Genomic DNA, 26,133 nt, shown 5'->3' on the forward strand with positions numbered 1-26,133 from the left:
GTCTCTGGTTTATGAGTTTGATTATGGATCATGTATTGATTGTTTCCTCCTCCGTCTGATTCTCCAACAGGTTTCTGGAAGAATGTGAAGCTGGAGCTGCTGACACTTTAAAGCTTCGCTTCTACTGCCGCCTCAGACAGGTATGTCCGACACAGGAACCTGTACTGCAGGAAAACCTCGGGGTCAGTGTTTGTAGGTGGGAGCGCCCGCCGCGGTAGACCCTGCCCTGGGTAACGGGGGACTCCATGGTCTGGCTTGTCCCGTCCTCGCCACACAGCCTGCACTGCTGCTACAGCCACCTGCCTGTTGACTGTGCCACCACATCACCGCTTCCTATCCCTGCCACTCGACACACTGCAAAATGGCGAGAGGTTCGAAGCCCCTGATCTTCTCTGGACACTGCTTCATTTCTCTGCTAATGCTCAAGGGCTGTTGGCTGCTAGGCTCCGCCTCCCAGAAGCCCACCGTGTTGGTGGACTCCCAGCAGCTCCAGGAGTATGCGCACTCCATCCGGCTGGATGGTGACATCATACTGGGTGGCTTGTTCCCTGTGCACGCCCGCGGCGAACGGGGCGTGCCCTGTGGCGAGCTGAAGAAAGAAAAGGGCATCCACAGGCTGGAGGCCATGCTGTTCGCCATCGACCTCATCAACAAGGACCCGGAGCTGCTGCCCAATGTGACGCTTGGGGCACGAATTCTGGACACGTGTTCGCGTGACACCTATGCTCTGGAACAGTCACTCACCTTCGTCCAGGCGCTCATTGAAAGGGATGGATCTGATGTGCGCTGCGCGAATGGTGACCCGCCAATCTTTGCCAAGCCGGATAAGGTGGTGGGCGTCATCGGGGCGTCGGCCAGCTCGGTGTCCATCATGGTGGCCAATATCCTGCGACTGTTCAAGGTAAGAAAACAGTGTTTGTGGTTCCTTGAAGTTGTTTGTTTGTTGTTTGTTGTTGAATATTGAGCTTGCTGCTGCATTGCTGATGTGACTCATTGATACTCAGCGTTGGTTTGTAGCTGTTGCCATGACGAATGATGACCACTTGGTTGTTTCTGTCTTTTTGAGTCAATGATGTTTCTACCCCTGTTGAAGCAGATGAGTCTAAACGCTCTTATGTTTCTTCGCAGCTGTGAAATGTTCAAACCCGAGAGTTGATTAAGAACCTGTACAAAAATTTGATCTTTTTCACACAGAGAGTTTGTGTTTTTTTAAGCTGTAAATGTGGAGAGAACTTGGTAGATGACAAGCGTTGGAAGAGCAGGTGTGGTGGTAGGATGGTGTCACTGATGATGATGGATTCATGTGTTGGGAAATGCAGTCAAAAGTGTATTTTGTTTGCTCTTCAGCAGTTAGAATTTTCTGCTTGTGTCTCTGAGGCTGTTGCTTCATCTTCAGTTTCCATTGACCAAAGCTGAACAGGAAGACGGTTTAGTTTAAAGGAGCTACTCGTAATTTTTGCTGTTACTACTTAGCTAACATTAGCATTAACCTTTACTCACCAAGAGCAGCCTCAAGAGGTGGAAAGCAACGCCAACGTTAACTCTTGTTTCTATCACATCTTTGATTCTACTGAAGTTAGCATGCTAACCAGCTAGCCCTAGCGTCATCACTTTCCGTTCGCAGCTCGCTATAGCCTTCAGTCTGCCCTGAAGACGTAGCACTGCTCAGAGGGCGTATTACAACCTCTTGTCTTGTAAACACAACGATGGCCGAAGCTCTTGTCAAGCAACAATCACCATCACCTGCAATAAACCACATTTGGCGGCAGAGTTATTTACAAATAGCCCCTTTAGAGCTTATCAGGCTCCTCAGTCTCTGGGACTGTAATTAACATACCTCATGGTCATGTTCTCCTGCTATCTAATCGCAGCACATCCTCATCGTTATGACAACTTCCTCTATTTCTCTTCTGGCAAACAGCAGCTTTGATCCAGAACAAACAGACAGATGTGATCTACTGATGACAGATGTAGATGTTGAAGTGTTTCATCAGGCAAGTGTTAGTGGGCCACTGGCTGTTTTATCACAGTCTGGAATAAATCTTGTGTGCGGCAGAGAAGCTGCAGGTCGACCTTAGCGGTGTAGAAAGTGTGTGAAAAGTGTTAAAAAAAAAGAAGAAGAAAGAAAGAAACAGCTTCTTAGCAGCAGAGGGTTTAGAAATGTGTGGAAAATCTGAGGCTGTCTGAGCCGAACAGAAAACAGGTGAACAGGGTTTCTTTTAAGTTGGAGAGGAGACTCGGAGACAAGTGTTAGTTGAATCTCAGTATTTAAGACAGCATTAATGTTTCATTACCGTATAATTTTCAAGTGTGCAGAGTTTGATACTAGAAAGCTGTTTTCATATTCATCTGCTGAAAAGGGAAAATTTCTCTGTGTTCAACTCAAACCTGATTTTAACACGTGGACGTACCGAACAGGATGGGACATCACAACTAGCTTGAAAACGGGCCGTAGTCTAGTGTGCAATTTACACAAGTATTGTCAGTTTACACAACCTGGAAGCTCTAGTGCAGATAGACAGAGAATGAAGTAGGAGACATCTTGTTTCTAGCACTTAAACATTTGAAATGAAAAATATTTGCATATTTAGTTTAAGTAATTTAAGAATTTATGACCCTGTAACTGAATTGTTTTACAGAAAATCATATTGGACACAAGTTATTAATATTTAAAGAAAAGTATTTCTAAAATGGTAACCTCAGGAGCTGAAAAATGAAGCAAGACAGAAGTGACAAAAACTGCAGTTCCTCTAGTGGCCACTAGAGTCTGGCTCCAACAGTGAGTCAATCCCCATAGACTCCCATGTTAAAATGTCCAACTTCACAGCAGAAATAAACATGTTTACAGCCTGGTGCAAAAACGGTTTTGGTCTCTAAAGATAATTTCCTCATTCATGACACCTGTTTATATAACTCACCTGTTTACATTTTATTAAGGCTCAAAGTTATGTATAATTAAGGGCGTGGCCTTCGAGTGACAGGTGAATGCTGTCACAATTGGCTAGCTACTCAGTTAATTGACTAACAGAATATGAGGAAGTCTGTTCTGTTTTTTGAGGTGAGTGACATTCTAGTATTATTGTATTCATATGTTAGCACTAATTAGCAGGAGTCCCTCTGCGCTCACCGTACCTGGCTTGTTAGTTTAGCTCGTTAGCTAGATAAATAGCCAGCAAATGAATTGGCCTTAGGGTTAACCTGCGAGCAAGACGCCCAGCTGTGCTTATATATTTATTACACCGGCATGGACCAAAGTCTCGGCTCCACACACGCCCCACCCTTTTGCCCATTTTTGGATTAACCGGGAGTTAGGGGCGGAGTCAGGCACTGCCAAGATGATGACGGCTGAGCAGCTCACTCTGGGCTTCAAAACCTCTCTTCAAAAACATGTGGGTAACGTCACGGAGGCTACGTCCATCTTTATTTACAGTCTAAAAATTCCCTCCTTACAAGGTTTAATGGATAAACAGGTTTTGAGTGACATCAATAAACGGGCTGACATCACCTTCCTCATTATTGATCAGGCGTTTGTGTCATCAAATTTGCAACAGGCAAACTGCAACTTGCAACATGAGATCATTGTCCTCTCGCTCATTTTCCTCTTGTTCATTTTGAAGTGTCACGAAAAAGTTCACAGCTTTTTCATCTCTCTTGGAAAGAGAGAGAGAGAGCGAGAGAGAGAGAGAGAGTATATACTCCGATGGGATTTGGGTTTTCCCTTCAACTCTTCTTGCCTCTCTGTTCACTGTGAACCAGCAGAGCTGAGGATCATTACAGTTAAACAGTCACATTCTGCAGATAAAGTTCACCTGATCCGACCTCACAGTAGCTGCAGGCAGGACAGCCCTGGGTTTTGTGTTTCCATGAACCACTACGCTTCAGAGAAGAGGTCTGTCATGGATCCAGAGTTTGGAAGAGAGATCTTCCCAGCTCAGCCGTGATTTACACTGCCTTACTTTCTTATTAAAAGCTTCTGAAAAGGCAGGAAAAAGTCACAGAAACAATCATGATGTGATAACTGTTGCCAATAAGTGGCTGCTGAGCTCTTAACCTCGTGAACAGTTCTTGCATATAAGATAGTTTTGTACTGCGTTGATTATGATTGTGATCTATCGTCTAAGAAGAGACATCATAATTGATAAGATCATACAATTAGCAATTTGTTTCTAAATTATAGATGTAATACAGTAATTATACTACAACTTAATCTATAGTTGTCTTGTTTTTGAGACAGACTGTTTTAATTATGTCTGTTTTTATATTTGATTCAATTCCTCTTTTTTCTGGTCGGACCCTGTTTTTAATTTGCTTCTTCCATGTTTACCTGTTTTAATAAATTCATTATAATGTCCATTTCCACAACAGTCATATATTTTTTTAAATACAATATATAGCACAACCAGTCCGTCATAAAGTGAAGGAATATATTGTGTTCACAGTCTTTTCTCTTTGATGTGAGGCAGACTTAAAACAAGACAAACTTTAAAAGAAAAAAAAAAACTGTGAAACTGTCACTTAGCGGTGGAGGAAACACGCTCAGTCTTCAGTTCTTCATTAGCTTCGTCCTGGAGCCTGGACGCGGCACTGATAACGTGTTAAGACGTCTCTCGCGATGCGCCGGAAAATAAAAAAGTTGAACGCAGCTGCTGCCTCGTCTTCTTCGATGTGTGCAGAGCCGTGCAGACAAACTGTGTCTGGAGGCGGCGCGTTGCTGTTCGCAGCAGCAAACAAATTCCACTGCCCTAAATTAGTGATGAGCTGTATGATTCATGTGTGTGTGTTAGAGCCCGGCCAGCTTAATGAGGACAGAAAGGCCCCACAACATCACTTATCTAAAATTAGCTGGAGATGCCTTCAGGGTGGAGAGGAGGGAGGAGGAGGAGGAGGAGGAGGAGGAGGGGTGGGGATAACCAGATTTTGCTGACGCAGAGGTTTCCTCACTCACCAGCACTGTCCAAACCTTCAGCTGCAGTCTGGACTCTGACAGACCACAGGGACTGACTGCAGCTGGTTCTTGGTTGGTGGCACGTCCTCAGTAAAGGTGACATAATACAGGCAATTATTAGACTAAACTATTTTAACACCAAGAGTCTGTTTTTTTTCAAGATTGCACCACCGTCAAATTTAAATAATCTAGATACAGGCCTGTAAAATCAAGCGGGATTAAATGGCGGACATATTCATATCCTATCTTGCAGTCTGTTTCGCAGCTGATTTGTGTGGTTGGGCGAGGTAGAATGTTTTTTTTAAATTTATTTATTTTTTATTTCCATTTATTTAAATTGTAAAATTTAAAAGCAATCAGACATATCATATCAGACATATTATAAATACATAAAGTGACAGACTACTTCAAATATTTCAGTTTTGAGAGATTTAAAGTAACATTCAAGATCAATTAGAAACAACTTAATGAGGGACTTGACTTCAGATATTTCGCCTTATGAATATGAAATTTCCCTCGTAAAATCAGGATGTTAACAATATTGTATAAAATTTTACCCTTGCATTCAAAATAAGTGAAAATAATTTTCTCTTCAACGTTAATCACACATGTTGTTTTGCATAATATGCAACTTTCAAATTCTTTCCAGAATGTAAAACAATATGAGAAACTGTAGAACAAATGAGTTACGCTTTCTTGTTCAGTCCTACAAAAAGTAAATTTGTTATCAATGTTCATAAATCTTGAAATGTACGTGTTTGTGAGATAAATTTTACGTAACATTTCCAGCATAGTAGGATGTGTGCTTCATCGCTCCTGTAACCAGTGATGTAACAGTGATTATGTTGGAAAGGCGGGAAACTGGCGCCCTCTTGTGGCAAAGGTGGGCAGTTGCGCAATTAATCTGAAACCCACGGTAGCGTATACGCTCCCAAAATATCACGTTGTCTTTAGAGTGTTTATCGATCGATTCTCATCCGCCATCTTTGCTAGTGACGTCTAAAGTCACGTCACTGAATTGGACATTCCCATTGGCTCCAGTGGGTGCTGTCACAGCCAATCAGAGCGTTTGATTGTATACCAACACTCAGTGGGAGCGACACCGTTTAATTCTGAGCTCAAAGTGAAGAGAAGTTGTTCTTGAGTTTATTCCAGTGGCAGAAAACAGACTGCCAGTCAGATATTCAGTGCAGCAGAGACTCCGGAGCTGATTTTTCAAGGAGAAGAAAAGAAAATGCTCAAAAGAAGAAGAACAGTTAAAGAGAAAAACTTCAAATTACTTCAAGATCAACTCAGGCAAATATGTGCAACTTTCTGTGTTGAAGTTTTCTCTCGTTATGGTTTGCAGCTTTTATCTAAAAAATAAGGAAAAATTCAAGTTAGCTTTTTTTTCTTTTATTATGGGCTACTATCCCCTATTATACTGTACAGAAGTCTGTATTGGGTGACATATAAAATTAGCTGAGGTTATACTTATTTTGAATCTGTGTAGCACTTGGTGAAGCTTTTTAAAAATAACAACTTTATAAGGCAAAACTGAAAAGTCTTAATGTGGGCCACAGAGGAGTAGTTAGTGTGTAATTACTTCCTTCTTCCCTAAATACAGTTGGGGTATCAGAACTTTACTGTTTATCTGTTCATCGTTGACTAAGCTTATCAATAGCAACCAGACGCCGGTCATTTTCATTTATATTCCAAGTCCAAGTATCGCCACGTTCAGGACAAACTCTACATTGTCAGCCGGTGAGACTGTAAGAATAGATTAATCATCAGTATCTGTCCTGTCTTGATCCTGGTGAGTTGTGCTGTTAATAAAACACTCTCCCGCCTCTTCAGGAGAATCGCTGAGGGTGTCGGAGGTGAGATCCTCCATCTTGAAACTGTGATATGCTCTTCTATGCATTTGCATAATATTTGCACATCCATTTCACACAGTATCACACAGCCTGAGCCCAGCCTGGTCTTCAGGAGGACGCTCCGCTGCGACAGTGGCTCACGCTGCTGCATTATATTTCCATCTCTGCGTGGGAGAGACAGAACCACCGAGGCTCTGTTTATGAGCTCCCCGCAGGCTCGGCCAAAAAAACTCTATAAAAAATAAAAGAGGCGAGAAAATAACAGAGGGAGGAATGAAAACACGGGGAACCATCCTGCATCGTTCCATATAAACTGTCAGAGGGAGGAGGAGGAGGAGAGCTGAGCCTCCAGCAGCACGACAGCCTCCATCCATAGAGGAGGACAAATAAAGTCAAGTATCACTTCTCTAGCTGGGACTGTTCAATGTGCAGGAGGCTGAGGGGGGGGGGGGTTTGTGTTTGAGCCTTGGTTCCTAACCGGAGGGTCAGGACTCCCCCGAGGGTTTGGAAGATGAACTGGAGGGGTCATAAAATTATCAACAGGAATGCTAACATTTAGCATTTACAAGATTAAAAATCTTAACAGATTAACAACCTTCCTTCTGTAGCGTTCTGATGAAGGTGAGAACAATAATAATAATAATAATAATAATAATAATAACTTCTTTTATATGGCACCTTTTAAAAACAGAGTTTACAAAATGTTTTGACAAACGAATCAAATTCGAATTATGACATTGAATCCTTTCATTTTTCACCTTTTTGAATTTGATCATTTTCCAATAAATACAGATTAAAATAAGGTGTTTTAATTTGACTTTAATGGGATAATTAATAGATAAAACAATAATGAAGTTTGCAGGACATTGAGATAAAACAAGAAAAAATGGAAACTACATTAGTCCAAGGTTTTAGCAGCAGCAAATTTATGTGAAAATGTCATGTTGCATTACTCCCACTTTATTTTGCACTTGAACTGGAATTTCCTTTAATAGCTGTGGAATATTTGTTCTTTATGATTAACAAATGTCAATCAGAGCAGCCTTTAAAACAGGACAATAATTAAGACCTGCAGTATGAGGACCTGAGTCTGAGAGGCTTCAAAGGTCTCCAGAAATAATTCACTTAGTTTTCAGGCGACAGGATCTTTGCACAGTCTGAGGACGTGTGAATGCTGTGGACGGTTTTCACTCTCTGAGGTGTTGCCTGCTAATATCACACCACTCTGTGCTAACTCCTGACAAAACACAGCAGCAGATGGTTCATGTGAGGGAATAAACACATCGTCTGTGGCACAATAGGAGAAGAGGTGAAACCCAAAAACCGCCAGTCCATTATTGTTTTCAGTGGCTTTGACGGAGGAGGCCTTTGTGTGACAAACTGGACCGGGAGTGTCTTCATGAGTTGTCGTCGCGGTTGTGCGTTGTCCTTAAGAGGTGTTTTCCAAAAGCATCGTCCCTTCATGTCATGTAGAAATAACTTGAGGATTAGCTAGTGTCTCCTTCAGTGTGTCACATGACCCAAGACTTGACTCAGACCCGTCTCAGATCGATTGAGAAATGTCTTAATGGCTTTGGACTCGACCCGTCTCTGATTACTTGACACTTCACTCCAATGTCCTGAGCCTCGATGCGGACTTGACTCAAATTATTTAAGACCAGTGACTTAGTACTTAACCTGACCTCGCTTTCAGATTCAGACAAGAGACTTGTATGACCTAAGAATCGATTGGTCTTAAATGACTTAAGACTTGGCTCCAGTCTATTGAAGCCTTGATTCTCAAATGACTTGAGACCCAAATCAGTCTTGATTCAAATGTCTTTTGATTCGACTCTAACTTTTCTCAAAATATTTGAGACTCGACTGAAATGTTTAATTGACTTGAGACTCGATTTGTGACCAGTTACTTAAGACGTGACTCAGACTTGTTTTGAAATGACGGGAGGCTTTTATTAATGACTTGAACCTCGTACCAAATGTCTTGAGACCCGACTCAGACCTGACTCGGGTTTCTTGACCACGACTTGTCTCAAATGATTAAAGACGTGACTCCTGTGACTTTGACTTGTCTCACATGATGGTAGACTTGTCTCAAAGAGGTTTTAACATGACTTGGACTTGTTCTCAAGTTACTAGACTCAGGATTGTCTCAACATAGACTTTACTTAAATGACTTTTTGACCGACTTGCACTCAGTGACTTGAGACTCGGCTCAGACGTGTCTCAGCTGACTTGAGACAAACGAAGGCGGACTATTAGAAAATGCTCCTCGACAGGTGATGTCACTGCCGGCCTGCGTTCAGCCAATCACGGACAGATAATCAGACCTGTCTCATTAGTTGACAGTGTGACCCTCAACATCACAGTCTGAGCAGCAGCATGCTCAATCAGCTGTCTAATTCCATATTAATGTCCTGAATGAATGTGAGGGTGAAACCGCTCCACCTTCAGTAAAAATGAATGCGAGCTGCAGGCGTCAGCCGGCTGATCCGTCTCGATTACCTTATTGCTCTGTTGTTGGGTTACAAATGTAATTTCTCTCCGAGGGGAGAGAAGAGACAGAGGGGAGGGCGGATAATGGAATTTAATTGAGGGGAATTTGCTCATTGTAGCGGCAATTCATTAGTGCGGCTGACAATGACGACCTCGTTAAGCTGTCTGAAGCCATCGCCCGCATTGTTTTATTGTCAGTATTAATAAAGCTTTTTGTGCTTTATGCTCGTTTTTGATGGCCTGAATTTGTAATCCATCCAGTTTTCAATAATCCATTCTCTTATTGAAAACTTTCAGACTATAACCAGCAGAACTGTGAGTGTCAAGAAGCTGTTTCATGAGTGAATTCATCTGTAGAGTTCACAGTGAAATGTTATTGTATTGTACAAATACTCGAAAGTGAAAGTTTCACTAATACAATTTAATGAGGCCTTTGAGTTCTTTCAGAAGTTCAGCCTTTCAGGAAATATGCTTATTGGCTTTCTTCACTCAGAAGGAGAAAACTCTTCATGCGGACTCGTCTCCAGTGAGGCTCAGACATCAGACCTGTCTCAAGACTAGAGACTCAGACTTGACTCGGAGTTGTCTCCAGTGACTTGAGGCTCGTCTCCATGGTGATAAACTTATCTTAAACAAATTGAGGCTTGACTCAGACTTTCCTCAAATGACTTAAGACTCGACTCTGACTTGTCTCTAGAAACTTCTCTCTGACTTTTCTCACATTACTTGTGATTTTACTCGGATCTGTTTTAAGTGACATGAAACTTGTCTCAAATGACGTGACTGACTCGGCTCCATTGATTGGAAGGTTGACTTGGTCTTGGCCAAGACTTTAACTTTAACGGCTGGTTACTGATTACAACTGAAACTCGTAGGTCGTTTATTGATTGGATTATCAAGAGAAAACCCACAGCGTAGTTAACCCATTAATAGGTTGTCGTTGCTTTACAAAGAAAACTCCAAGCCTTTCTCTGGTTGCGGCTTCTTCAGTCAGAGGAATTGTTGGTAATATATTCAGACCTTTACAGTCTCTGCTGTTTACCTTTTGGATGGTTCTGTCCATTTGGTTTATTTCTGTGCTGCGAATAAAAAGGTTGTGATTCTGCCACCAGATGAGAAATCGGATCCATGTGGGAATAAAAAGCTCAGAGTGGAGCTCGGATAATACCTTGAAATTTCAGACTGCTGTGGAGCGAGCGTGACCTCCGCAGATCCTCATCAGCTGAGCGGTGATAAAGGTCAGAGGTCAGCTGGTTTCATTACCAGCCGACTACATTCATCGCCAAGGAAAATGGGGGACTCATATTCACGCCCCGTCCATATTATTTTATTACACACAGAAGAAATGATTCCATCTTTTATTCAGGGCCATGTGTTATTGTTTTCCAGATTGCGCTTCAGCGGAGTGATGTTGTTTGGCGAGAAATTACATCTGCGTGCGGCGTGATTGCAGATGAGAGCGAATGATCATCAGCTGCAGGCCTGATGGTGAAACTTAACAGGAGCTGTTTCTGTGTTCACCGTCTCTCTTTATTTAAAGATATTCCTCCGGTGTATCTTCCTGTGGTGGACAAAATAATAAGAACCCTTTAACACGGGGTCCAACAAGACCACGAATTACAAGCCAACAGAACCAGTCGCCTCTCGTGCTGCTCCGTCCTCAGCAGCTTGTTTTTTTGGAGGGTGGTTTTCTGCAGACGGAGGTCCCGGCTCGGCTGCTGTGAATCGAAGCGTCACTAACAGACGGAGGGAGACTTCTCGCGTCCTGATTATGAGGATCGGCGGACGAGAGCCTCGCGGGCGCCTGCTTATGCAACAGGAATAATTCGAACCTCCCCTCCTCCTTCAGGACTCGCTGAGGGAAGAGAAACCCTCCGCTGTGAGTCAGAGTAGCCGTGAGGGCAGATGTTGACCTTTGACCCTGCTGCTTCACATTCAGCCTAATGGGTAACAAGTTCAAACACTCTGTTACTGCTCAGAGGTGGTTTAACCCTGTTTAGTTTAAGTGCACGGCCTCCCGACCTTTGACCTTCTAGATTTGATTCTGTATTATAAAAAAAATAAAAGTGTGAGAAAGACCGTGTACGTATCCGTGTTTTCTGTTTCTCCAACAGTAATTACTCATCACTGAAGGTAGAGTTTGGATTCTTCCTCCTCCTCCTCCTCCTCTTCTCCTGTGGGAGCTGAACATACTTCGCCTCTTGTCCTTGTGAATGTCAAAGCTGCTGCGGCTCATTCATCACCACCAACCGATCCATCTCCCAGCGTCGCCCCGTGTTTCGTAGATCTGCTCCGTGTGTGTTTGCTGTCGGTGGAGATGTTCCCACCGTGGATTCAGTCAGTCGCTGAGCGTCTGTGCGGCAGGATAAAGAGACGATAAAACGGGTTCATTTGTTAAAGTTGTTCTCAAGGTGTTTCTCTCCTGGTTTTCCAGGTTTTATGGGGAAAGGGTGATGATGTCAGTCAGTTTGGTCCACCAGTTTGCACCAGACAGAAATATCTAAACAACTATTAGAAAGACATCCATGAAATCCAGATGATGCATCCTGCTGACTTTTTCTTCACCGAGAGGTCGACAGTTGTGCTCGTCTCCGAGAAGAAAAATGTACAAAGGTCTGAATCCGTGTTTGTCCTTCAAGTTGCGTTCGTAGTGACGATCACGTGAACCTGTTCCTGATGATAAATGTCTTCACTAAAACGTCTCAGCAGCGTCCTCTGACTGTAGAGGAGCCGATCACAACACGTCGACGCTGACGCTCATCTTAGTCGGCTTCATGTGTCGCAGAGTTCAGATTGGTGGTGGTTTGTTGGAGCAGGACGCAGCGTCAGAGGAAGCTGTGCAGACGCTACAGGGCTGAAACAAATACAGCATCCTCTGCATGTTTTTGAGGGGTGAAAATACTTGAATTCAGATTTATGGATTACAGCGTATTATCATTATAACATCCTCTGACAAAGGCAGTAGATTTGAGCGACGATCAGGATGATGCAGCAAAGGAGGGTTTTATTTTTCGTTAAGATGCAAGTACATTACTGACACTTAATGTAATTTTCAGCGCAGTTACAAAGCATTTTTAGTTAGACTACCATAATTATAGAGAAGCATTATTGCATGAACCAATTCATCATCATAATGTTAGAACGTGTTTAATTGGTTGAAGAAGATCAAGTGAAACAGCTGAAAGCACACCTACACTGTTGGTGTTGACTGTCAGGTTTGTTGTGATCCGTACCAGCGGCCACGGCTCGGGGCGTTTTAAAGTCTTTTGATCGGTCTGACTGAACTTTTTCTCGGATCATTACTCACGCCTTGAGTCACGGTGGAGATTTGAATATGACTCAGAATTTGACCCGAAGAATTTTTCTGAAAACACCCTGAAGTGAAAAATTAACATCTTGAAAATAAACACCAAGGAGAAAATACAAGTTTTATGTAACTTAATATAAGGACAAAAACAACCATGTTTTCTCTTATAACAGTTTGTTGGTGAGCTGTCTTGCTCAGAGGCTCCCGGGCAGCAGTTTTTTTTTTTTTTTTGTGGCTGTCTGTCGTTCTCTGCGCTTGCCGATCTTTCAGGTCGGCCCGAGGCTCTGCTCTCGTCCCGCCCATCCTCCTCTGACTTGTTGTGATTTGAATCGGTGATGTGCGGCGGCGTGTTGACTCACAGCGTGGAAGCGACGCTGACGACTGCAGACGGTAACCTGACATTTATTGGGCTGCGGATGATGTTTTTTCCCCTGAATGAGTCGGCTGGAGGAGGAAGAGGAGGAGGAGCTGTCGTCTCAGGAGGCTCGCTCATAAGTGCAGCAGCCATCTTCCTCTGTCTCTGTACACACTTCATGCTTCATTTGTGTTTCCCTCCGCACTCCCACACTCGTCCCTTTGTGTCTTCTGCTCGATTGTCACGTCTGAGTGTGTCAGCAGCTCAGACTGCTGAGAGCGAGGCCTTTTATTCTGCATTCAGAGCTGCCGGTTGTTGCCGCGTGACAGGACAGGACCTACATTACTTGGGGTTGATTATTTCTTTCGATTTGAAGTATAATATGAAACGTTTCCACGTTGAAATCCCTTAAAATGTTTCCATCAATTCTCAGTCCTACAAATCTGTCCTTTGAATCATGGTAACAATCCATTTATTTTGGTCACCTGTCACCTTTGTGCAAGCGTCAGTGTTGTGGTTCTCAGCCCGAAGTTTTTATCCAGATTCAAGTCACATTTTTACGATTCGTTTTTTAACTATATTTTAACCGGATGAAGATAGAATCAGACGTCTCGATCTTAACGCGGCTTTCAGACAGAACGCGACAACGGCACCACTGCGCTCTGAAACCCGTTATTTCCGATGAATATTTCGGTGTGTGCGGCGACCAGCGAACATCCTCGCGGCCAATAGAAACTCCTTCACAAGCCTACATTTCCCAGGCTGCTGGAATGAGACATCTGTGAAATTGTGATATTTCTCATGTGAAAGTGGAGCTTTATTTTGGATGTTGGCACTAGAGGAAAGATCACCAAACTCAAAGGGATTCATCCTCTGAGGACCATGACTATCAAACCAAATGAAAAGCGTGTTGTCGAGATATCTCACTCTGTTTTTAGCCATGCTAGCGGTATGAGGTGTGTTGGTTGGTCGGCCCACCACTGAAATATCTACACAAATACCATGAAGCTTAGTTTAGATATTCATGATCCCTAGAGGATGAATCCTAATGACTTTGATAATCCCTCCTGCAGCACCAACAGCTCAAAGTTTTCACTTACCCTCATCCTGACTTCTGCTGGACAGATCGGCCCATAATGACAGACTCTTAGTCGTGTTAAAGTGCATGTTTGGGGCTGTTTGCCGCCCCCTGGTGGCCAAGTGACTTTAAACCCTTCTGTTGACTGTGTACAGAAGTTTCTGTTTATTTCTCTTCGCTGGTTTTTCGGAAGAAGGCTCTGACTCCTTCCTGCGTTTTGTGGCTTCGTGAGACTCAGCAGCTGAAGAGAACAACTATCGACAGCCTGAACGCATCGGATCAACGGTTTAAAGCTGAAATGAACAGATGCAGGTTTGAATCTCTACAGCACGTCAGGATTCATTTGATTTCACCAAAACAAGACTCCTCCTCTGGTTAAACCCCAAACCTGGACTGAACCGGTCCCCCGCTCACTGTGTAGTATTTGACAGGAGCTCTTGTGGTTTGTTAAACAGACCTTTTCTGTGTCCTTTTTTGTTTGTTTGTTGTTGAAACGCTTCAGGGAAAGAAAAGTCGATGTAATTCAGCAAGAGACAAAAGCATTTTTTTTTTCTGAGCAGCCAAACAAATCACCGCCTGCCCCGCTGCTCCTCCGGCTTTCAGCTAAATGGTTTTTGTTTCTGTGCGGAGGAGGCTATTACCTGGACGAGTCCTTCAGTGACGTTTTAATCACACTGTTTCCCCTCTTTTGTCTCCAGACTGTTTCTAACTCATAGACCTCATGTGCTTTAGTTGTTTTTCTACATTTTTCCTTAAATGACTTGATCGAAGTACAGTTTGATGCTGAACATGAGGAGGAATAACTCTGGAAAGAGGCTTTTTCCCAACATCTTCATCTTATCTTTAACATCTTTTTAAGATTCATGGGATTTTCCTTCAGGTGAATACCTTGATTTTTATTCTGGGCTTTCAGGTTTATTTTAGACCATTTTATCCCAGGCTTTTCAGTGTGATTTGAGATGTTTGAGGATTTCCTCAAAGATTTCAGAACCATTTCTGTCTTTCCAGATTTATCTTGGATTATTCTGAATACACCGACACTTTTCAAAGGTCTTCCTGACTTTCCAGACTTACTGAGAAATTTCCAGGGTCATCGTTCTGGATTTTTCCTGATTCCCCAATATCAGGGTCATTCCTGTTACCTGGTGCATTGTCATCAGATTTATTCCCATATTTTCACGATTATCCCTGAAGTCTCAGTTTATTAATGACATCTCAGACTTACTGTTTTTAATATTATATTTAGCATTTAAATTTCAACAAGCAGATTTTTTTTGTTTTTCTCCTCGTCCTATCTTTAGCGAATCCAGGTTCAGTTTCAGGTTGACGACTTAAAATCTGATCTGGATTTCTTCGAACCCACTGACTCTTCTGCATGTGTGCATCGTCACGCACATGCATGCTGACGCCTCCTGCTGCGGGCTGCACACGGTCGCAGGGAGCCGGGTCAAAACGAAAACGTGTCGTTTCTTCCCGAGCCTCAGGATGATGATGATGATGATGATGATGATGGTGATGATGATGTCACAGCATGTTGCCGCTAATGCTCTTCCAGATTATCATCAACCGGCTCCTCGGATCGTCTCTTCACGTCTCTCTGCGGCAGACGAGTGTTTGCCGTGTCGTTTTGGGGTTAAGCCGTGGGTGGGAGGGCCTCCTCGCCTGCCACGGGACGTAATGCTTGCTGGCAGGCGTCTGCCGACACTCGGCCGGCGTTCAGCCGTCACGTAGACTTCAGGAGTAGCTGGCTGCTTGTGAACGGGACCACCTGGTGGACAGAGACCCAACCACTTGGGTTTGGTCTGCTTTGGACTTCAGGAGCTGAACATCAGTTATATTTTATTTAACCTTTGAATCTGCAGAGCTTTAATTACAAAGCAACACTAATCAATAACTAATAATCTAATATACAAGTGAAAGAATTGAATAACGTCACCAGTAACATCTTTAGACTTCCCCAAACTGCAACATCTGGATGTTTGCAAGTAAAAACCTTGTATCTCCAGCATGTGAACTTTTCAGGAGGAAATTTAAATAGACGAGCTGAAATGATTTGTTAATCAACTGAAACCTGATTGATCCTTGAAGTCGGTTTTCAATCAGAAAGTTCTCCAGGTTTCTGCTTCTCAGCTGTGAGGATTTAGTGCTCGTCTTTGGCTTCTGTGATAGGAAACTGAATATCTTAGTTTTTTTTTAGGAGATAACAAGCAATTTCAAGAAAATTGCGAATGGTATTTCTCAGTGTGTTCTGACATCTTACAGACAATTGGGTTATTGATTGATCCAGATGGTATTAGCTGAGTAATAATGGAACACATATCACATTATGGCAGTTTTCAGATTGACAGTGGGTTAGGGTTTGAATTTTTGGCCTCACCACTGCTGGAAGGTCGCCGGTCCGATCCCCAGACCGGCAGGATTAAATCTGTGGAGCAGGTCAGACCTGTGGTTGCACTGGAAAGCCTCCAGGTGTGAATGTGATCAGGGCGTTCCTGTATAAGAGAGCTTGCCTCTCCGTGAGACTACACTGAATAATTAAAGGTTAAAATAATAAAATAAAAACAGAAACTTCTACTTCTAAAACTTTTCTAATGGTCGAGAAGGTTCCCCCACTCTTAAAATATAAAGTGCAATATTTAAATAGATGGTAATGATCAGTTTGAGGCTTCAGAGTGTCTGATATTAAATTGATCATTAATTGGTTTTACACTTTTACACGGAGGCTGTTACGTCTCACTGTGACCTGAGTTGATCTTTGGAAATGTCTCAGTGATGAGGACTCGCTGCTGATCGCAGGTCAGATCTGCTCTCTGTCCCATCATCCTCTGCAGCTCTCCCTCAGCGCTGATGCTCATTGGTCCTGACAGCTCCCCGCTGCTGATTGGTTTACTAAAACCTGACTCCCCTCCTCCTCCTCCTCCTCCTCGGGGCAGTCCTCCCGCCTGACTGCAGATCATCTGAAAACCTGCTGCCTGTCATCACACTGTCACTGTCACACAGAGGGAGGCTGAACGTACCGACGGCTCACATTCACATCCAGTCGATGTGACTTACTTTCAGAATCGCATGAGGAGAACAAAATGAGAACAAATGTTTCTGTCCAGTTCAGAAGTAGATCGTCGTTTATCTGCAGAGCTTAAAGGAATAATTTATACTCATGCTTTCTCTGTTTGAGCGTGAGATGAGAAATTGGAAATAAAAGACCGTCTCCTATAAAGCTGAAATGATAAGTTGATGAACGGAAAAATATATAATTGTTTTTCATTTTTCAAGCAAAAAACCCATTGTTAGTTCCAGGATTTCAATTGCATTACATTTGCTGCTTTGTCTTATTCACATTTTGGCAAATTTGCACCATTAAAAGTTGTATGATTAGCTATTAGCAGCTCCTGTTTGCAGTTACTCATGCATGCACAGACAGACTGTCACTGTATTACTCTGATACAGAAGAAAACCGACCTCTGACCTGCGCCTAATTTAAAACGCATCATTAATGGAAGAAGGCAAAGGATGAGGACGAGCCGCCATTTTCCTTCGGCAAAGTCGATTAAGAGCCAAATATTGAGAGCAGAGCGATGGCATTTCACTGGCATTTCAGTTTGTTCTCTGTGATAAACACTTCCAGCACTTTAGATAAAACCTGCTGCCTGCCTCAGATCAGCTTCATTCATCAGGGATGTTAACGTCCTCGTTCCTGTGACAAATGCGTTTTATTCAGAGACACAACCTGCAACAAAAGAGCTCTGGTCCGCACAAGGAACAGGATGTAACAGAAGATATATGGATAAGGCATGAGTCAGTTATAGCAACAAAAAAACAACACGGTTTTGTAAGTGATTATTTAAATGTGGAGTCAGGAAGTCACTGCCGGAGGTTTTTACTAAAGTTTAAATCTATTTCCTTTGGCATTTCCACAAACTCTGCCTTTTCTGAAGTAGACGTGATTTGAAAAACAACTTTGTGAGAGATCAAAGGTAAAATCGACATAATAAGGAAATGTTTTTAATAAACGTACAAGTGTGTAAAATCTTCATATGTTTTCATGCTGCATTCGATAAGAGACCAACGGAGGAGCGAGTGTTGAAAAGTTTGAGAGATGTATTGGATATTGATTAAGCCTTTGAAAGTTGTGCTTGGACTTGAATGAAATTACCAGACTCCAGTTTCCGACTGAGGAAAGAGTGAGTAGATGCATTTTCTGCCATTTGGACCTTTCAGGTTAATGTGAGGATTCACATTTAGAAACTACAATAGCAGAACTTGGTTTTCTTGTTTTTCTGAAACGGGCCCCAAAGCCGCCATCAGCTGAACTATGTTCTTACACCGGGAACACACTGTCTGTGTGGCGTGGTGTGGCGTGAGTGTGGCATGAGTATGGCAGCCGACGTCGCTGACCGGGGGGGAGATTGCAGGTTACTTGAATGTCAGATTTCTTTTCATTATAGATTAATTTCATATTTCTTTTAGAGAGAAAACGTCACTAAAATGTCTCTGTCTCTACACTCAGCTGCTGAAATGGTTTAAAAAAATGTATATTTATATTTCTTCTTGTCTGTGTCATATTCAGATTCAGCCTATATATAGAAACTATAGTGGAAGGAGTCGGCTTTGTGTAATGTTGCTGGTGTGTGACGTGAATATGACGTCAGTATGTCTAACTTTGCTGCGAGATGTGTGCGTCGCGTGCAAAATAAAAAAAAAGAAAAAAAAAAAGGCGCAATCCCGAATCTCTAGATCACGCAACACAGCCGCAACTGTGCCCAGTGTGTTCCTACGAAAGTGCACTTTACCTTTTTGTTTTGTACAGTTTTATTTGTATCAGTTGTGGTAATGAATGTCGTAGTAGGACGACTATCAGGACGACTAGGACAGGTTCTGGTGGGCCCTCGCATCAGTCAACCTGTGGACCATAAAGATATCCACAATTTCTGAAGCTAAATGCAAATTTCCACATTTTTGGACAATAAAGATCATTATTATTATTATTACTATTATTATTATAAAGGTTTAACTGGTCCCTGTGTGCCCAGGAGAGCTGCTCCATGCTGGGCACGCTGACCAACCCTCATGTGTTTGACACTGAACTCAGAAAACTGAAATCGGAGCTAATTTTTTTTATGACTCACTGAAAACATTTACAGCCATTTGGCAGCTTCGCCCTGTAAAATATTCCACTTCAGCTTTGTGGTGTTTGTTCTATAGGAGGTGTGAAGCTGTGAGTCGTGTTCAACTCATGTTTTAAAAGCAGGACAGTGTGAGGCCACAGAGGCTCGGCTCAGTGGGGATGTGAAACAGGAATAAAGTGCCTGTTAGACATGAAATAAAGCAGGAGGAGAACGTTAAAGCTGTAGAAAGATGATTAACATTTCTCCAGCTCCTTTTCCCCTGTTAGTTTTTCCAACTGAATTGTTTCCTGCCAGACTTCAGCCAGATGTTTTGTAATTTTTAAGACATTTCACCAGCAGAGACTCAAACACAACTTTCTTCCACCTTTTTCTTGGTGTCCTGTTCCTCTGCAGAGATTTATTCTAACTCTATCTCAGCAGGGTTTTTTTTTCTCTGTTAGATTTTTTTCAATTATGAAACAGGTCACATTTTCATTTATAACTGACTTTAAAAAAGATTAAAAACTCATTTGCAGTAACTCTTTAACTCTCAGAGAACCTGCAGAAATGGTTTTAATTTAATTGATAAATGCAGGGAAACGATCACGCGGAAAAAACAAACTCGACTAAAGACAAGGAGTGGAGGGAGAGATTTAAAACACATGCAAGTAAAAAAGGCTGCAAATTAATAAATGCAAATGACCTGAGTACAGCATGACTAGCCTTACAAACCCACCTAGGTGAAGTCTCTGTAGCCTCTCCAGTTCATCAGCTGATGGACGATCACTGATCATCTCTGACTCCTCATGATGAATTTCTTAAAGACTTCAAAGGCCAAACTGACACTTCTGTAGACCACGATCTGACCGCACCTTAAGTAAGACCGACTCGAATCCTCTTCGCTCTTTGGGGGAAGCGTCATGTGCCGCTGGGCCGTCAAACGCCTCCCCGATAATTACAAAATGATGGAGGATAGACGGCCAACTTCAAAGAGCCCCCGTGGAGATGAAGTCTATCTTTAGAAAACCATCGAGCTGGCCAAAAAATAAATAAAATCAGCAAGACAGAAAGTATCCCATACATCCTGTTAAACTGCTCCCCAGGAGGCGAGGGCGGAGGTGTGAGATCAGATGGAGACCAGCAGCAGGAAGATGGAGGCTTGTCCACCAGAGCCTCAGTGTGTGAGAGACGGAAGAAACTAAGAATCTAAAATCTGTTGTGTTCAACCATAACACAACAGATTTGATACTGAGATTTTAAACAGTCGATACAGCCTGATCAGTTCTGAACAAAAACTTTTCCTGTAACTCCCCTTTACTTGTGACACTTAACATCCCATTGTTTGTCTTTTAAAAGGTGCTAATTTTCCTCTGCTTCCCCCGTCTGTAAATCCTTTAAACCTGCTCAAGTCCAGCGCTCGCCCCCACACATAATGAGCCTCTGCTCCTGCATCAGCAGTCGCCCCCAAAAAACCCAACAATTAAATCTGCCTGCGGTTGGAGCCCATTGTTATTTAAAGAATGGTCAGTAATTAGCTGTTTGTGAACCGAGCTGCTTGGAGTAACTGTCTGTTTCCCCTGGAGACCGAGCTGTACCTTCACTGCAGGAGATATCGAAGAGGTGAACGTGGTGGAAACTGAAATCCTCATCTTCACTCAGCAGTGATGAAGAGGTAGAGCTCAGGTCTGACAGGAAATATTAGAAACACCCTCTCAGTGTATTACAGTTCAACAGCAACACAAACTGAAGTGAGCAGACAGTCGTAAAAACACCTCTTAAATAGGTTGAACCAAAACTCTGCCAACACAGAAGACATCCAGCAAAGTTCAAAACAGTGTAAAGGTCTGTGTCCATGTGTAGTGTGATTATAGATCAGCTCTAGCTTCTATATTAATACTGTGAAAGTATCAAAGCCTCAGTCCACAGAGAAATGCACACAGCCTGTATTCAGAAACTGAGCCTTAAAACCAGCCGTCAGGACTTCTGGAACTTTGTGATGTCACAACAAAGCAGTCACCAAGCCCCGCCCACCTGGACCCACCATCCAAACCTTGCAGGATTTGGTTTCTCTGAGTGTTTTTACCTGAAATCTGCTATATTTCTATTGGATCACTCAGAAAACAGCCAGCCAATCAGAAGAGAGGCTCAGAGCCTCCTCTCTTTTGATTGGCTCACCGACCTGTTGTTACTAGAGCTCCAGAGAGAAGCCTGAGAGAGGAGATGTAAAACTACACTGAGATGGTTCTTGGTTCTTAAAACCACAAATATATCTTCTTACGGATCAACACTTCAAATAAAGTAAGTAAAGTGTCACATATGGGACCTTTAATTGTCTCCATGAGCTGTGAGTCACAGCCTCTGCTGCAGCGGCTGACTGTGCTGGTAACTGGGCCAGATACAGACTGAGACTCCTTTAGCTTTGAAAAGCTCAGTTTTAGACTTAAAGGTCAAGAAAATTACAGACAATTTTAGATAATTTGCGATAATTTGACAATACTGAAAATGATTGTTTCGAATAAAAACCTTCTCAGTTGCTAAGATAAAGACTTGAAACTGTACAGGGTATAATTTTGTAGTAAATATGCAAAACTGCAATAATAAATAGCATCAGTGTAGACGACTTTTCCTAAACTGCTCTCAGCTCCAAAAAGGTTGAAAAGTCGAGACTTTGTTAAATGACGTCCTGCACAATCATTAAAGCTGAGAAACGACCCGACCTGACGGAGTGAGGTTTCCCTCGGCAGGATGGATGGATTTTAGGAGGAGGAGAAGAAAGAGTGAGAGAGAGAGAGCAGGCAGAGGTAGTCAGCTGCTTCTCATGGTCATAAATTAAAATTGTCGGGGTGACGCTAACGCTGGAGCTAATGAGCAGCAGCAATGAAGATAAATGTTGTAAACATTCCCGGCTCATGTCAAGGTGAACTGATGGAAAAACCAACAACATCTCATTTAGGTTGTTTCAGGATCATATACGAGCTGTGTGATGAGCATGAAAAGGCTGCAAACTGTTACACTGTGTTTTCGTGATGATCCTTTCATATGCTAATGTGTTTGAGCCGCAGCACGTTTCCAATTAGACCTGCTGAAGTTTGGTGCGTCAGTGCGACAAAAACGCACAAAAAAACCAAAACAAAACAGAAACTTGTGGCTTCACACCTGCAAACGTTGGTTCCTGGTCTGATAAACTGTCTGATAAACTGTCTCGCTGTCTGAAGTGAGACAGCAGTCGAGCCGCTCGTCCTCACAGACTGAGAGGAGCTAATTATTCTCTGCAGAACTTGTTTGTTTTGTTCCCCCAGCTTTGCTGTAATCCTTCCTCTCTGCAGGACAGATACTTTATCTCGGTAGATTGGTAGATGCTACAGTTTACACATGTCCCCTAAACACCTCACATGCATACCATTGGTAGACGCTACAATTTACAGAGGTCCCCTAATCATCTCACATGCAGAATGTTGACAGACGCTTCAATTTACAGATGTCCCCTAAACACCTCACATGCAGACTATTGGTAGAGGCTATAATTTACACGTCCCCTAAACAATTTAGACTATCAGTGGACTGTTCAGTTTACATATGTTCCCTAAACACCTCACATGCAGACTACTAATTTGTATTTATCCAATAATTTATTTTAAGATGAAATACACCTGAAAACTAATGACACTCGCTACAGCCTCAGTTGTTCTTTATGTTAATTGCCAATTAGCGAATGTTAGCATGCTAACATGCTAAATTAATAAGGTAAATGTTGTATACCTGCATTAGACCAGTACAGAGCCTGACAGCTCACAACAAGCAGCCGTTCTGTCTTGCTGTCTGTCAGATAAAATAAAAACCCTGAATCAGAGAATCTGTGATTTAGACTTCACAGCAGCAAGTGGGTCAGTCAGTGTTTGAGGCCTGGATATGTTAAAGTGGGACAGCCCAAATAAATAATGTGTAAAAATACACTTACAATGCAGAAAAGGCTGCTGGAGCTTCTTCCTGCTGTCAGCTGCTGACAGAGAGAGACGGTCTCTGTTGGTTTTTCCCTGTCGACTCAAACCACTGAGGAAAAAAAAAAAAAAAACTGAAATAAAACAGCAAAAAAAATCAACGTTTTAACCATTAAATTAATTTACTGTTTGGTCTTAAAGTCAGATAACCTGCCAGTGAGTGAAACTATTTCACCTGTTTCACTGAGAGGATCTTTAAGAACCTTAGGATAAGACTATAACAGAGGGAAACGGCTTTGAGGGGAAACAGTCCCTGTGTGCTGGTCCTGTTCTGGCCCAGTTTCTGTGGGTAAATAAAGCCAAGCGCTCGTGGTCTCTGGCTCCTGATACAAGAGCGACGTTGCGTGAGAGGTCGCGGCTTCGAAATGTGTCGAGTATAGTTGAAGTGTGTTATCGTTTTCACATGTGAAGCCTCCCTTCTTGTCTCCGTCCCGTGACTTTTTCGACTGTGTATGCAAAGTCCTCGTAGAGAATTGCTGCGTTTTTTTTTAATCTTCTGGTCTGTGACACTGATTGACGTGTTAACGCCAGGGACTCGCCGCCTGCGTGTGCTTGTGCTTGGCGGTTTGCGGAACATCTCGGTTTTCATTTCGACTCGCGCTTTGCATCGTGTCGAGTTTCTCTGTCTCTTAGATTTTAGATGTGTGACACGTTTGGTTTTCCAGCAACAACAACAAAAAAAAAAAACAGATGGGGAAAAGATCAATATGGCATATTGACATCGTACCAGCAACGTTACATAAAACTGACACCTTTCACTTTAGTTTCAATATGTGAATATGGCATGAAAAACATATAAATATTTTATTTTTTTTACCGTTTTAGCAGCTGCATGTGGCGACAGTGGAGGCCACATGTCCTTTATGGTCAGAGCAGAAACCCAATGAAGGCTATAATTATATTATGTCAATAATTTAAAAGGTGAAGGGCTGTGTTCTTCCAGTGCTCGCTCTCTCTCTCTCTCTCTCTCTAAGTTATACATGTTTTTTTCTTCACCTTTCCCATTACTGAGGCCCAGTTGTCCCCCTCCTCCCCCTTATCTGTCACCAGAGAGAAGTATTCTCGGAGTTGAATGGCATCTTGGAGAGCCTGCCATAGTCCTGATCCCAGACTTGACTCTGCTGCAGAATGAATTTGGGACTGATCCTGATATTACTGCAGGAAGGATAAGAGTCTAAAGTACCTAAAACAGTTTTAGATACCTCACAGTACAGTAGTGTACAGATACAGTGTATATTGAATGTCAGTGAGCACCAGCCGCCACTTTCACCCCACCTCCTCCTCCTGTCCTAGCTACATCGGTGCAGGGCCACTCTACCTTGTTCTAGTTCATAAGTACTGCATGTGTTTGGGTTAGTTTATAGAAAGTAAGTTAGCTAAACTGTTATTGTTGCAACGAAGCTGCTAAAGTGCAGAAGTTCTTCTTCTGGTGTTTGTTGTAGTTACAGAACAGCTTCAGGTGCATTACCAGAGGAGAGCCTGGTTTGCATGTTGCTGGGAAAGCCAGGACAGATTGCAGTCACAGGCAGATGCATATATGTAAAATTTAAAGTTTCTTAAATCCTGTCTGGATTCTATATGAATACAAAAAAAAAATTTTTTGCTTCTCAAAACTAGCTTGTGTGCACATCACTGGAGTTTAAAATAAACCGGATTCTCTGGCCCGTCCTCGAACTGAGTCCTGAGTCCAAATGAACTAAGGCTCATATGGAAAAATATATATATATATATATATATATATATAAATCTTACTCTACATGCATGTAACTGCCGAGTCTTTATTTATGATTTCAGCAGTTAGTTTCTCTCCTGTCACGTTGGTCTTGATTCTACGTCTTCATGGATCCATTGGGTTAGGTTTTAACAATCCTTGAGTCCTTTTCGGATGCAGGCTGCCCTTTACAAAATGAAATGCATTGAGCTTTGGTTGGTTTGTTTCCTCTTGAAATGAGTTTCCTCTGCAGGGCGCGTCGGTTCACGGCTCTTAGAGATGGGGGTAAGGAGCGCAGACATTCGGGGGTGAGCTCAGAGTTGAGCTACTGCTCTTTCATATCAAAAAGCCAGTTGAGGTGGTTCGGTCATCTGACGCTTCCTGGGTGTCCTCCATTAGAAGTTTTCTGGACAGGTCCGACAGGCAGGAGTACACCCAGAGCTCATTTGAGTTCTTCCCTTGGGAGCTGGCAAACGTTGCTGGGAAGAGGAACATCTGGACTACCCTTCTTACCTCCACTATGACCGACTCTGGATAAGCAGTGGAAGATGGATGGATGGTTTGTTTCAGTATCTTGAGAGAGTTAAACATCTGCTTTGTTGGGTCCAAACAGACTGGAGGTGTGAGTGCATTGATGACAACCTGCGTAACAGTCTGTTCAAACATCAGTTCACTTGACACCGTCTGAAGGCGAGAAACACCCACATACATATTTCCATATCTGACTGTGTATATCCATAATGCAGCAGCTACTCTCCACACTCCACCGAGCTGATGTGCAAAACACGAGTGGAGAAAATGTTTCTGAACTGAAGGGCCGTTCTTAAAGCTGAGCACTTTACATAATCCCCCCGGGGCGGAGATGAGATCAACGCATGGCCGTCTTCAGCGGGACGAGGACAGAATCTAAACGTTGAACCCAAAGCCAAGACTTTCAGAAGACAGCTTGGCGTCAGGCCTTGCTGTGTTGGCTTGTTTACTCAGCGGGCAGGCTGGAGGCTGACTGACGGTCGTGGCCTCGTATGTTTGTTCTTTTTGGCAGCTCCACCTCCTCACTGCTGACACCAGGTGAGAGCTGGCATTGGGTTTTTCGGAGGCCAAAGGACCAGCTGGCCGTGACACAGAGCCAGCAGCAGGACGGACACATCGGTGTCCTCAGGCTCAGACAGGTCTGCGACGGGACTGGACGGAGCTCAGAGAGTCAGCAGGAGGACTGTTGAGTCCATCGATTTCTGGCTGCCGGCTGGTTTCTGTTTCTCAGATGAATAATGTGGCACCGAGCAGC

The 26,133-nt window shown here is 43.0% G+C and overlaps 1 protein-coding gene across 1 annotated transcript in view; it reads left to right on the forward strand.

The window, feature by feature from the left end:
- Positions 1 to 361: 361 nt before the first annotated feature.
- LOC111235974 (metabotropic glutamate receptor 8-like) overlaps positions 362 to 26,133 on the forward strand; it is a 114,734-nt gene continuing 88,962 nt past the window's right edge. Inside the window, exon 1 of the mRNA XM_022764552.1 lies at positions 362 to 901. Coding sequence (XP_022620273.1) covers positions 362 to 901 — 540 coding nt within the window. The remainder of the gene's footprint in view (positions 902 to 26,133) is intronic.

This window comes from Seriola dumerili, unplaced genomic scaffold (assembly GCF_002260705.1).
Source record: "Seriola dumerili isolate Sdu_G_001 unplaced genomic scaffold, Sdu_1.0 BDQW01000550.1, whole genome shotgun sequence".
NCBI lineage: Eukaryota > Metazoa > Chordata > Actinopteri > Carangiformes > Carangidae > Seriola > Seriola dumerili.